At 35.2% G+C, this 12982-nt stretch overlaps 2 protein-coding genes across 2 annotated transcripts in view; one reads left to right on the forward strand and one right to left on the reverse strand.

Moving 5' to 3' along the window:
* The window catches only part of kntc1 (kinetochore associated 1), a 60061-nt gene extending 54628 nt beyond the window's left edge, over positions 1 to 5433 (reverse strand). The window contains exons 1-7 of the mRNA XM_022666854.2: positions 5003 to 5433; positions 2923 to 3043; positions 2711 to 2826; positions 2493 to 2574; positions 968 to 1045; positions 839 to 873; positions 631 to 741 (exon numbers count right to left, since the gene is read on the reverse strand). Of these exons, the coding sequence (XP_022522575.2) occupies positions 631 to 741; positions 839 to 873; positions 968 to 1045; positions 2493 to 2574; positions 2711 to 2826; positions 2923 to 3043; positions 5003 to 5128 (669 nt within the window). The 5' untranslated portion in view covers positions 5129 to 5433. The remainder of the gene's footprint in view (positions 1 to 630; positions 742 to 838; positions 874 to 967; positions 1046 to 2492; positions 2575 to 2710; positions 2827 to 2922; positions 3044 to 5002) is intronic.
* An 81-nt stretch (positions 5434 to 5514) lies between these two features.
* On the forward strand, positions 5515 to 12708 carry LOC111191577 (uncharacterized). Its single transcript, XM_049470476.1, has 7 exons — positions 5515 to 5741; positions 8813 to 9739; positions 9825 to 9921; positions 10025 to 10128; positions 10378 to 10553; positions 10986 to 11087; positions 11199 to 12708. The coding sequence occupies exons 4-7, from the start codon at positions 10102 to 10104 to the stop codon at positions 12049 to 12051; spliced, it is 1158 nt and encodes a 385-aa protein (XP_049326433.1). The 5' UTR covers positions 5515 to 5741; positions 8813 to 9739; positions 9825 to 9921; positions 10025 to 10101; the 3' UTR covers positions 12052 to 12708.
* Positions 12709 to 12982: the final 274 nt, after the last annotated feature.

Genomic DNA, 12982 nt, shown 5'->3' on the forward strand with positions numbered 1-12982 from the left:
CTTGTGCCTTGGTCCCTAATGATTGCCATTTGTGACATTATTTAAAGATTCTCGGTTGCAAGAGTTCATACAGATCAACATATTCAACATCCATTTTAGACCAAAAACAAATATCTGTGGGTGGTATTGATTGCCAACAGTTAGAAAGTTAAGAATATTATTGAGACCTTACTGTAATACCAATAAATGTTATTTCTGACTGGCCCATTAAAATGTAATATCATACATTTGAGCAAATAATGAATGCACTTCTATTTGGTATCAATCAAGCTGCCAAAAGGCAACATGTTTGCATGTAAGTAAAAAATAAGTGTAATTAAATCCATTCAAGATTAACAATTTAAAAGTAACACACATGATATCTAGGGATGTACCACAAAGTTAATTTTGGGCTGAAAACAAACATTTTTTTTTTACTAATAGCAATAAGAAATGGATAAACTATAATTTACATTTATTTTCATCCCAGTTGACATAATCACAGTGTTTCTACTCCATATATTTTGGAGTGGCCCATAGAATTACAAAACCTGTCAGAGGGCTTTTCATTTGAAATAAGTGATACAAACAAGCTTTTATCTTGAAATCCAGTTCTATTAGTCAGAAACTATATAAAAAAAAGAACATTACTCCAATCATGAGGTGAACTTCATTGCCGAAGCAGGCCAGCGCTGCTGAGGTGGAACAGTTCTTGCAGATCTCCTTAGTGGAGCTGAAGTCCATTTTAATGCGAGACTGGATCTAAAAAGAAGTGTTTAATAAATCAAATTAATAAAAATAACACAGAAAATTAGAGGTAAAATAGAGGAATAAAGACATTATTAATCTTAGTGCCTACCTCATTAAGGGCCCCGAGATCCAGGCTTTCAATCGCTATTGGTGGAAAAAGGAAAATCATCGCCCTTTACACCACAATTTATATTAAAAATGAGCATTAAAATATCCTTTTACAGCAGTTCAAACAAACCTTTCTGAGTCTGCTCCAAAGCAAGATTGGAAATATGGAAGTATCCATCACGGACAATAACAAAAAGATGGTACAATCCTAAGAAACAGAGGAATGTTAAAATAAATAAATAAAACAATTATCTAAACACACTTATTGCAGTCCACACTGAATTTTAAGTAAGTTGCAAACGTCTGAAGACCCAAGACACAATCTGAGACATAAGTAGGGCTGGGCAATATCGAGATTTTAATAAATATCAGTATACTTTCATAAAATATATTAGATGAGACAATACTGTTTATATCGACCTTACTAAACTCACTGTACTACACTGAGTTCTGTCAGCTCGGCTACCTGGCCTCAACACTCTCTTTCACTGAACACACTCACCCCTCCCTCACTGCTTCACCATGCAGGCAGTGAGAGCATGGAGACGAGAAACACATGACAGAAGGTACAAATGCAAAGTAAACTACTACTACTACTACTACTACTACTACTACTACTACTATACTAGCTGGTGAACTATTGAGAACTATTTAATTTCGACAGTGTTTTAAGCGGCCGTATTAGCCCAGATTTACAGAAAATGGAAAAAGTCAAACTTATACTGCCCTTTTTTTTTCCCCAAAGCCATACTGTATTTTTTGTGTCCCTTGTTTTTAGGATACTTGAAGTGGAAATAAACATGTATTTGATGAATCTGATGATTGTAATTACCTAGAGTAAATTTAATTGCCTTTCAGGTGTTGATATAAAATGCTGCTACTAAGCTACTCTATTTTACAGGATATGGCACTGAAGGATAAAAGGGCCTGTATAAAATTTGGAACATGCAGCTTTGTGTCTTTGTCTTTTGTTATGACATTATGGGATAAAAAATATAAATAAATATTGTATATCGCCATACAGAAAAAAAATAAAGATATTACTATTATTTTTATATATATAATTTAAATATATTTGAGATATTTAAATTAGACATGTACTCAGACAATTAAGATACATACTTTTTTTTTTTTTTTTTTTTTTTTTTTTTACATATCGCCCAGCCCTACTCGCAAGTCCCTAAGTACAAGTCAGAGCCTCTGAAAGACGATTAAAATCTCTAATGTGCAAACTACAATAGTCAGAAAAAAGTCAGGTTTTAATTTTCTGAGTATGTCTTATTTAAATCTCTCAAATCTCTGAAGAGTCTGATTCAAATCAAGTCTCAACTTTGTGGGTGGAAGTCTGAGTCAAGTCACCAGTCTTTGTATGTGAGTCTGAGTCAAGTCTCAAGACTGGGAATTGGGAGTCCTAATCAAGTCCTCAGTCTTTGATTGTGAGTCTGAGTCAGGTCTCAGATCTGTGGATGAGAATCTGAGTCAAGTCTCCAGATTGTTTGTTAGTCCAAGTTTAACCTTACAGTTTTATCAATTTCTATCCTGCCTTTCCAATTGGTTTGCCTTCACACTGACTGAACACAGAAGTCTATAAACAATAAAAGTCCTCATTTCTGGATTAATAAGATTTAAACAGAACTTTCTATTTCTACACATACCTGGAGAGTTCAGCGATTCATGCAGAATGAGGCTCTGATAGAATGCCGCCTGTCCACCATTTGATGGGGGCTGCTGCAGTGTCTGAAAGAACATTGTATTGTATTAAATGCACTACTGTAACTTTAACAGCTACGGTCCAAGAACTTCTAATAAACAAAAACAGGCTACTTCAGGCTTTTGCTTTACATTTTACAAGCAAATGAGCTTCACAGCTTACTTTGGTCAAAATGGTCTTCTTCGTAGGAACATGTATAACGTGAAGATTGCCATTCCTTTCTCCAACAAACAGGAAACGTCCCTGGGGACAAACACTCACGGCATCCACCACAGTATCTGTACAAATTAATACCAACAATCATTAATAATTCTCATTATTTTGGGCAACTTATTAAATACAGCAAGTAATGATGAATTTTAGCAGCCGGTTACCGAAATACAGGTGAACAAGGACAGTTTGGAAACTGGGGTCAAAGAGGACCACAGTGGCATCCGCAACAACCAGGCAGCAGTTCAGGTTATTTGAAGCGGAGATCCTGGAGTTAGACTGGACCTATATAAAAGAAGAAAACAACATTTTTTAGCTAAATAACTTAATTAGTTATATAAGGAGATGTGGAATTTGATAAGGTGACAGTAAACAGCAAAATAAGCAAATGTTCAGAAAAAAAAAAATAATAATAATAAACGAGTGGACGGCCAACCAAAACTACTCCAGGAGCGCAACCATGACTCATCCAAGAGGTCACAAAAGACTCCACAACATCCAAAGAACTGTAAGCCTCACTTTCCTTTATTAAGGTCAGTGCTTATGACTCTACCATAAGAACGAAACTGGGCAAAATGGCCTGCATCGCAGAGGGTCAAGACAAAAATCACTGATAGGCAAAAAGCAAAAATAAGCAGAACACATCTTGATGATCTGACAGACTCTTGAGAAAATACTCTGTGGACCGATGAGACAAATGTTTAGCTTTTTGGAGGGTGTGAACTTGGGTTCTGCAGCAGGACAATGATCCAAAACACACCAGCAAGTTCACCTCTGAAATCTTTCCAGTGTGATGGAATTATAACAATATTGTAAAGAAGAGTGGACCAGAATTCCTCCACAGCACTGTGAAAGACTCATTGTAAGCTACTGCAAATGCTTGATTTTAGTTGTTGCTGCTCAGGTTGGCCCAACTAGATATTTGATTTAGAGGCAAACCCTTTTTCACACAGGGCCATGTAGGTTTGGATTTTTTTCTCCCTTAATAATAAAACCCCTAATTTGTGTAAACTTTGATATTTAAATGTATTTGATCTAAACATTTAAATGTGACAAACATGTAAAAAATAAGAAATCAAGAAGGGAGCAAACACTTTTCCACACCACTGTAAGCGTATCAGAAGTTTTCTGTAATTTAGGTGAAAAAGAAGTAGATGCTGTGTTTATGATCATTTTATGAGCTGCATTAAAAGAACATTGTTGTTTTACTCTATAAACTACAGACAACATTTTTTCCACATTCCTAATAAAAATATTGTAATTTAGACCATTTATTTGCAAAAAAAAGAGAAACAGCTAAAATAAAAAAAACAGATGCAGAGCTTTCAGACCTCAAATAATGCAAAGAAAACAACTTCATATTCATAGTCAGGTTTCCTTCCTCTAATACACTTGATTCAAATAATTAGCTTGTTATCAAAAGTCAAGATCTTAAGGGACTCAAATATAATGTAAATAAATGTTTTATTTAACATAGCATAGTATACATTCAGTAGAACCAAAATAAACATTTGTTTATTTTGTAAATATGAACTTAGTTATCAAGACTTCAAAAATTGTGATATTGCACATATTACTGGAAAATAGATTAAGCTTAACTACACATGGTGAATTTAGATAATATACATGGTAGAGGAGCACTAGAGCCCATAGTGAGAGATGGTAGGAAATATTAAAAAACTCTTGCCTATTAAGAGCAGCATCTGTTATACAATGTGACAGAAATATTATTACTGGAGTAATGTTTTACCTTGGGTATCTCTTCTCTAACTCAAATTAAAGTTTGCTATATCTACAGGACAAAACTCATAACATAATAAAATATAATTCATGCGATAAGGGTTAAAATTAATTTTAAGGACATTCTACTGCAACAAAATAAATACATTTTATTTAACATATAGTATACATTCAGTAAAACTAAAAAAATGTCTATTTCGTGAACAGTAATTTAGTTACTAAGATATATAAAAGAAATATAGAGAAAATACAGAAAATACAGTAGCAAAAAATACCTACCACAAAACTAAAGGGAAGCATATTTAGTACTGCATATGAACTGCAAACGAACAATTAACCTAAAAGTAAATACAGTAAATAGCAAAACAAATGCAGAACAGACTGTTTTTAACGATGTGGAGGACTTTTTCTATCGTGTCAGAAATGTAGTTTGGCGATATTCTCGTGTAGGATAGGATATGGCACAGCAGGAACACAGGCAGGTGAAGTTAGAGATTTATTTACCTGTTCAGAGGGAGAGATTCTCACCAGCGTGTCCACCTGATACAGAGCGCTGCTCAGCTCAGAGTCGCCGGACAGGCGGACCGTGTTCGTGTCCTCATTTATCAGAAGCTCCACGTTATTCCACATGTTAATAATCCGCTTTACACAGACAGCAGCCTGCAGTAATTACACTCTCTAACTGTGACTTTCTGTTAGAGTTAGCTTAACCAGCTAACAGTTTACACTGTTTACAGACACAGACCCGGGAAACCGCAGCTAAATAACGAGCTAACTACTTAACCTATGTATCACTAGCACAGATAGATAAATATTCAGCTACTGAAGAGCAACAGACGCTTAATCAGTCTGTAAAACCGCATTATAACCGCAAACACTCAGCGCTCCTGACATCTCCATATTCAACTCGCAATTGGCGCCATGCAGACGTATTTCCGGCAGCCCGGATCTCCACTTCCGCTGCAGCAGAGCCCCGGCGCTCGTGAGGCTTTTAAGCCCTGAACGACGTATCACAGGCTGCAGTGCCTCCAAGGCTGCAGCCCGCCTCTACCAGCTAAACCAATCAAATAACAGGAAACTGGAATCCCGCCCCATGAGAACACAGCCAATCAGATTAAATCAAGGAATTTCGAGCGCGCAGTTTCACTTTATTTTCTTTTTTTCAGTGAGCTAGCACAGTATAACTGCTACATTTTTGATTTTTGGAAAGGCTGCTGGTCTGTGTTTCTACAGTCAACCACTTGTAAGTACAGATTACCTTCTGGTGAACAAAACTAAACTTTGTTGGAGACTGTTTTTTTTTGTTTAGCAGATAAACTGCAGTAGGGAGTTAATCTGACTAACTACATGTTTACAGTGGCATTAGCTAGTGCTATTTTCTTATATCACACAGACTATGTAGGGTAATTCTAGAATTTAATCTCTTTAGTGAGTAGACTTCAGAACAACCTGTGTATTTCTTTGTAAATTTTAGAATAATGCCATAGTAACTATTTTAAAAAGCTAGCTAACATTTACAACCTCAAAGTCTGATGCTAATGCCTTTCAGACTGCATATCAGTTATGTACAGCCTCAGAGGCAGGCGAAGACGTTGATGCCTCTAAAGCTGTTAATTATACATTATGTAATAATAGTCTCCTTCCAGGCTGTTAATCAGTTATGTACAGCCTCAGAGGCAGGCGGTGACGTTGATGCCTCTAAAGCTGTTAGATATACATTATGTAATAATAGTCTCCTTCCAGGCTGTTAATCAGTTATGTACAGCCTCAGAGGCAGGCGATGACGTTGATGCCTCTAAAGCTGTTAGATATACATTATATAATTATAGTCTCCTTCCAGGCTGTTAATCAGTTATGTACAGCCTCAGAGGCAGGCGATGACGTTGATGCCTCTAAAGCTGTTAGATATACTTTATATAATTATAGTCTCCTTCCAGGCTGTTAATCAATTATGTACAGCCACAGAGGCAGGCGATGACGTTGATGCCTCTAAAGCTGTTAGATATACATTATATAATTATAGTCTCCTTCCAGGCTGTTAATCAGTTATGTACAGCCTCAGAGGCAGGCAGTGACGTTGATGCCTCTAAAGCTGTTAATTATGCATTATATAATTATAGTCTCCTTCCAGGCTGTTAATCAGTTATGTACAGCCTCAGAGGCAGGCAGTGACGTTGATGCCTCTAAAGCTGTTAGATATACATTATATAATTATAGTCTCCTTCCAGGCTGTTTATCAGTTATGTACAGCCTCAGAGGCAGGCGGTGACGTTGATGCCTCTAAAGCTGTTAATTATACATTATGTAATAATAGTCTCCTTCCAGGCTGTTAATCAGTTATGTACAGCCTCAGAGGCAGGCGATGACGTTGATGCCTCTAAAGCTGTTAGATATACATTATATAATTATAGTCTCCTTCCAGGCTGTTAATCAGTTATGTACAGCCTCAGAGGCAGGCGATGACGTTGATGCCTCTAAAGCTGTTAGATATACTTTATATAATTATAGTCTCCTTCCAGGCTGTTAATCAGTTATGTACAGCCTCAGAGGCAGGCGATGACGTTGATGCCTCTAAAGCTGTTAGATATACATTATATAATTATAGTCTCCTTCCAGGCTGTTAATCAGTTATGTACAGCCACAGAGGCAGGCGATGACGTTGATGCCTCTAAAGCTGTTAGATATACATTATATAATTATAGTCTCCTTCCAGGCTGTTAATCAGTTATGTACAGCCTCAGAGGCAGGCAGTGACGTTGATGCCTCTAAAGCTGTTAATTATGCATTATATAATTATAGTCTCCTTCCAGGCTGTTAATCAGTTATGTACAGCCACAGAGGCAGGCAGTGACGTTGATGCCTCTAAAGCTGTTAATTATGCATTATATAATTATAGTCTCCTTCCAGGCTGTTAATCAGTTATGTACAGCCTCAGAGGCAGGCAGTGACGTTGATGCCTCTAAAGCTGTTAGATATACATTATATAATTATAGTCTCCTTCCAGGCTGTTTATCAGTTATGTACAGCCTCAGAGGCAGGCGATGACGTTGATGCCTCTAAAGCTGTTAATTATACATTATGTAATAATAGTCTCCTTCCAGGCTGTTAATCAGTTATGTACAGCCTCAGAGGCAGACGGTGACGTTGATGCCTCTAAAGCTGTTAGATATACATTATATAATTATAGTCTCCTTCCAGGCTGTTTATCAGTTATGTACAGCCTCAGAGGCAGGCAATAATGTTTTTGTCTTTTGTGTTGTTAACCATTTGATGTGCTACATGGGTAAAAAATGACCCGCAATCATTTTCTATGTGACTTTATGTATGTCTGAGGGTTTCTATGATATATCTTCACAATAATGAATCAAGTCATTTAGAATTTAACAAATGGGTCAGAAAGGTCTTAAACTCAACACAGCTCCTGTCACACAACTCAGTAACATTCTAAGGCAATAACATTGCCTTAGAAAATAGTTGATGCCAGTAGTGAAAGATAACTGTACAAAATATTTGAATAGGTTCAGTTTAACTTGAGAGTGAGTGCATTATCTCTCAGGAAGTTACAAGTAATAATTATTAGCTGTTGATATATTCTATTTTAGTTAGCCAAATCTACTGTAGTAAGTTAATTACTGTAGTTAGCTTAAGTAAGTATGTTGGAAGGCCATTTAACTACATATCATTTTTGTGATAAACATATTCTTGGTGACAAAAACTGAAAATTGAAAATATGATTCCAAAAATATGCTTTAAAGACAAAAATGTGTGCATTATAGAGGTAGTTATACAAAAAGGGCTCTTATTCAAAAAGTAAGAAAGAAAAAAATAAAATGAGGATGTATGATGATCAAAAACAAGTTAATTGAGGAATACCTTAAATTCTAAATAACGAAATTAATTTACTGCTATAAAAACATTCAGCCATACATGAAGTTTCCTAGAAAATGAATTATCCATTTTTACCCATGTTGCACATTAGAGGGGTTGTGCATATGTTGCACATCAAAGGGTTAACAGAACAATACCTCCTTGTAAACTAATTATCGTTAGTAATCCAAAAAACCCCACTGTGCCTGATATATAGCAATAATCTCTGTTAATGACGTGTGCAAGGGCTATTCATTTTTAAAGCAACAGATTCAGTAGTTATATTCCTATTTATAAGTAAAGGCAAGGTGGAATCTGAGTTATCTTAAATGCCATTACTCTAGAATTCTGTTTTAGTCCTCTATGAGTGAAAATACATCTATTTTGCTTGATGTTTTGTGAAACCTAAGTTGTTCATACCAAATTGACTAATGTTATATTTTTCAGATTATGATGGAAGAATTTTGGGAAAAGGCTGTGGATGAAAAAATACGTAAGGACAAAGATCCTCGAATTCAGCGAACAATTAAAGTAATGAACAATGAATCACAAGAGACTTTTATGAAGAATCACTTGCAATATATGAGAAATGAGAACAAGGGAAATTTTACTTACAGGAAAAACAGACCAAATGTTATACAGTGGAGGTGTGAGCGCTCCAACCATTCATCAGGAAGCTCCTCTGGCAACCCAGAAAAGACACGTGCAAATTCTTGTACAGCTTATGTGTCCTTTCAGTTCATTACTATGAACAAAACACATGGATGCATAATAAGAGCTTTGCTTGAACATAATGGCCACAACCTTAATAATCACAAGGAAAAATCTGTGAGCCATATTGATGAAGACTTACTACAAATTATTTATGAATGGTTGTCACAAGGGCTTTCCAACTGTGCCATTCTGGTAAAATCCGTTGAATGGGCAACCAAGAATGGAAAAACAAACCTTTTGGACAGAGGGTATTATGTCACACCTCAAGACATCAGAAACATCAGGAAGACTTTTAATTTGGAGCAACGAATGGATGGCAATGACTGCATCTCTGTGGGCAAATTGGTCAAATCAGATTTAAAGGACAGCATTCTTTATTATCAGCCCCTATCACATGCAGAGAAACAGCCACTCATGATTGTGTATAGTTCACCCTGGCAGTTGGAGCAGTGTAAAAAATTTGGACCCACAATGATATTTTTTGGATGCTACCTATAAAGGAGTCACCCAGTATGGTTTTGCCTTTTACGCTGTACTGGTAAAGAACTCAGAAGGTCAAGGGATACCAGTCTCCTTCTTCATTCTAAGTGAAGAATCCTCTGACATATTAAAGGTTTGTCTCCAGAAGCTGCATGAGGCTGCAGACTGTTTAACACCAAGGTAATTCATTAACAGTTTGCTCTATATAAATTATTTTGTATTCTTGTAAATGTGGTAACTTTTTATATATATATATGTCTGGCAGATGTGTGATGGTTGACCGTGACATGAAAGAAATAAAGGCAATCAAAGCTGTCTTCCCAAACACTTCAGTGTTACTTTGCTGGTTTCATGTGCTACAAGTAAGTTTTTAATATTTCCATGTTAAAATACTATGCTTGCTGATGTTTGAAATGTTAATAATATGGTAAAAATGAACTAAATGTTTATTTCATTTTATTGCAGGCTGTACATCGTTGGTTAATGAGACAAGAGGGGGAAATCTCAGAGATCCCTCATTACGGAACAATGTAATAAGAGGAATGGTCTCTTTGAAGCAATGCAATACGGTATGTTTAGAAAAAAAATACTTCAGCAAACAAAATATAAGCATGTTTTTTTTTTTTTTTTTTAAGAAACGTTTGGTTTTATTTCTCTCAAGTGTGTTGCATGACTGTCAAAAGATTATAAAATAGATATGATCACCTATAAACAGGATTCACCTAAAAATATGTTACTAATGGTCTTTAAATGATGTACATTTTTCCTGGTGTTAATCCCAAATAATTTACTGAACCAAAAATTATTTGACTTCATAGGAGATGGAGTTCCAGGAGCATTCAGTAAAGATTTTGTCAGACATTGAGAGAGAGACAAAAAGTGCACGGGTGTCTGATTACCTCAAGGAACACTGGCTTAACATAGGTGTCATGTGGTCAAACTTCGGCCGCCAAGTTTTCCACCATCACAGTGAGACCAACAATGTGGTGGAAAGGTCATTATTTTTTCTTCCATTCACACTTCTTTCAAGTAATAAATTGACATAGATCTATCATATCTAAGTTAAAACTGATGTATTATATATATATATATGTATATTTTATATTATAGTATTATATGTTTATATTTTATATTATATGTATAGTATTGTAACAAAGTAACATTTCCAAGAATCCCTGTGGCATGTTTACATTCTTTTCATTTAAGGCACACATTCATTTAAGGTGGTACTGCAATAGTCAATGTAGTTTTAAAATTACTATTGGTGAAAATTATTAAACATTTTATATATTATATAAACTTTTAATTTTAGTTTCACAAAGATATATTGAGTTAATTTAAAAGTAGCTAAAATGCAGAATGTTGATATTTAAAAAAAAAAAGCTGTTATGCTTTGCAATATATACATATTTCATTTTTTTTTTAGATTCTTTTTTGGAATGAAGTACAACTTCCTTGCTGGGTATGCCAACAAAAGGGTGGATGATCTTCTTCTTGTACTTAGCAGCCATGTTGTTAAGTATTACAGGTTAGTTAGACACAATGACCTCCATGGTGTTTTCATGTACAGATGGTAACTACAGAAGAATAACTAAAGAAATATTTACCATTAAATATTCTGTTGTATGTTTTTTTTCAGTCACCTAGATGCTTTGAAGGCAGCAGGTCGTTTGAGACCCAAGACTTCAGATGCTCTACTGGGAGTTGAGAGGATGAAATCACGTGGACTTGACCACAGTGTCTCTTGGCAGTGTGAGGGAAAGTGTAATGTTCCCTCAGAAACAGTACCTGGTCGTATGTATCTTGTAGATTTGGTGTACACTACATGCACTTGTGAATATGCAAACCTGGGTAACATGTGTAAACATGTATTACTTGCAAAGTGTGTCTCAGCCAGCAGTGACATAGACGTGAATGGATTACGACAAACAAAAGCTGACATTTTGTACTCTAGAAATGAATATGTCCTTGATAAATTAACAGTTGTAGTGCACAGCAATGGTCACATTGGCATAGTAAATATGAAAAACATGCAGTGCTCTTGCTTGTCAAATAGTCATGGAGAGGTTTGTGTGTGCTTGACCCTCGCACAAAAATTAGTTGGAAACACTGACCTTGAGGAAGTAGGAATGTGTGTGACTGATTCAGGCCCAACTGATTCAGAAGAGCCTCTGACAAAATGGTGCATAAAAGACATGGTGAGTGATTTGAACAGTTGGTGTAACAGTACTGACTATAAGACCTCCCTAGAGGTTTATTCAGGTGTTAAGCATGTGCACAAACTGGTATTTGGAAGGTACACAGCAGTAACAAGAAAAAGGAAAATTGAGAGGCTCCACAGCTATAGGAGACGTGTTGAGTTGGCAAAAAAGCATCTGCATGATATGCACAATTATTCTTTTTCTGAAAGGGGACAGAGGCAAAATCAAACCCAACATAGTGATGGAAAATTCAAAAGAAAAAGATCAAATCGTAAGACTAGGGTTAGATAAATATGTAAATATATGGACCTCTATGCTCCTCTGTATGGAGGCTATGTGTCAGAACAAAAATATGTATTTGAATTGTTACAGAAAAATAATTTTAAAAAATCTTAAATCTGAGTGAAATTCAATATAGGAATATTTAGATTATTTCTAGGTTTCAGTTTGACACATAATCTTTGCACAATTTAAAAGGCAGCTGGTGATTTTGAATAAATTATAATGCACCGGAATATCAAATCAGAACAACAGATACACTGTTTTTATCTTAAACCTAATTGGATTAACATCAATTCCAAATTTTCAATTATATTGTGTAATAATGATTATCTTTGGGATTAAAAAAAAAATCTGATTAGCTCTATGTTACAACTATACACACAATAGCTGTCTGGAATATAACATACAGTAACTTTATAGTTTTTATTTACTTTTGTGCAGAAACATGAAATACAGTGGCCAGTGTTAATATGGAATATTGATTACTAATGCTTGCATGAACGGTGATTAGATTACAATGTATATACTGTTTGTCTGAAAATGTACAGTATATGTGGTAGATAAATGTACTTAAAAGTAAAACACCTCTTAATTGTAGAACAGAAACTTTGCAAGTAAAATGTTTTTTTTATTATTAAATGGTATAATGATGTACAGTGTGAATTTCTACAGAATTGGAAAGATTCGAAATTGTATTCTTATACATGCAATTATAGTATGTAAACTGAAATTAAATGTGCACTGAAAATAAAAATATCACTTTCTGAAAAACACAAATGAATCTTTATGTCCAAATGTCCAAAAGTATTTTAACTGTTTAGCTGAATAGAATCTAGTAACAAAATTCAACGTCAAGCACCATGTAAGAAAATTAACATTTATTAGAACAACAGGATGGAGTATAACTAAATTATTAACTTGTTTGGTCTGAACCAAATAG

The sequence above is a fragment of the Astyanax mexicanus genome, chromosome 22 (genome assembly GCF_023375975.1).
Source record: "Astyanax mexicanus isolate ESR-SI-001 chromosome 22, AstMex3_surface, whole genome shotgun sequence".
NCBI classification, from domain to species: domain Eukaryota; kingdom Metazoa; phylum Chordata; class Actinopteri; order Characiformes; family Acestrorhamphidae; genus Astyanax; species Astyanax mexicanus.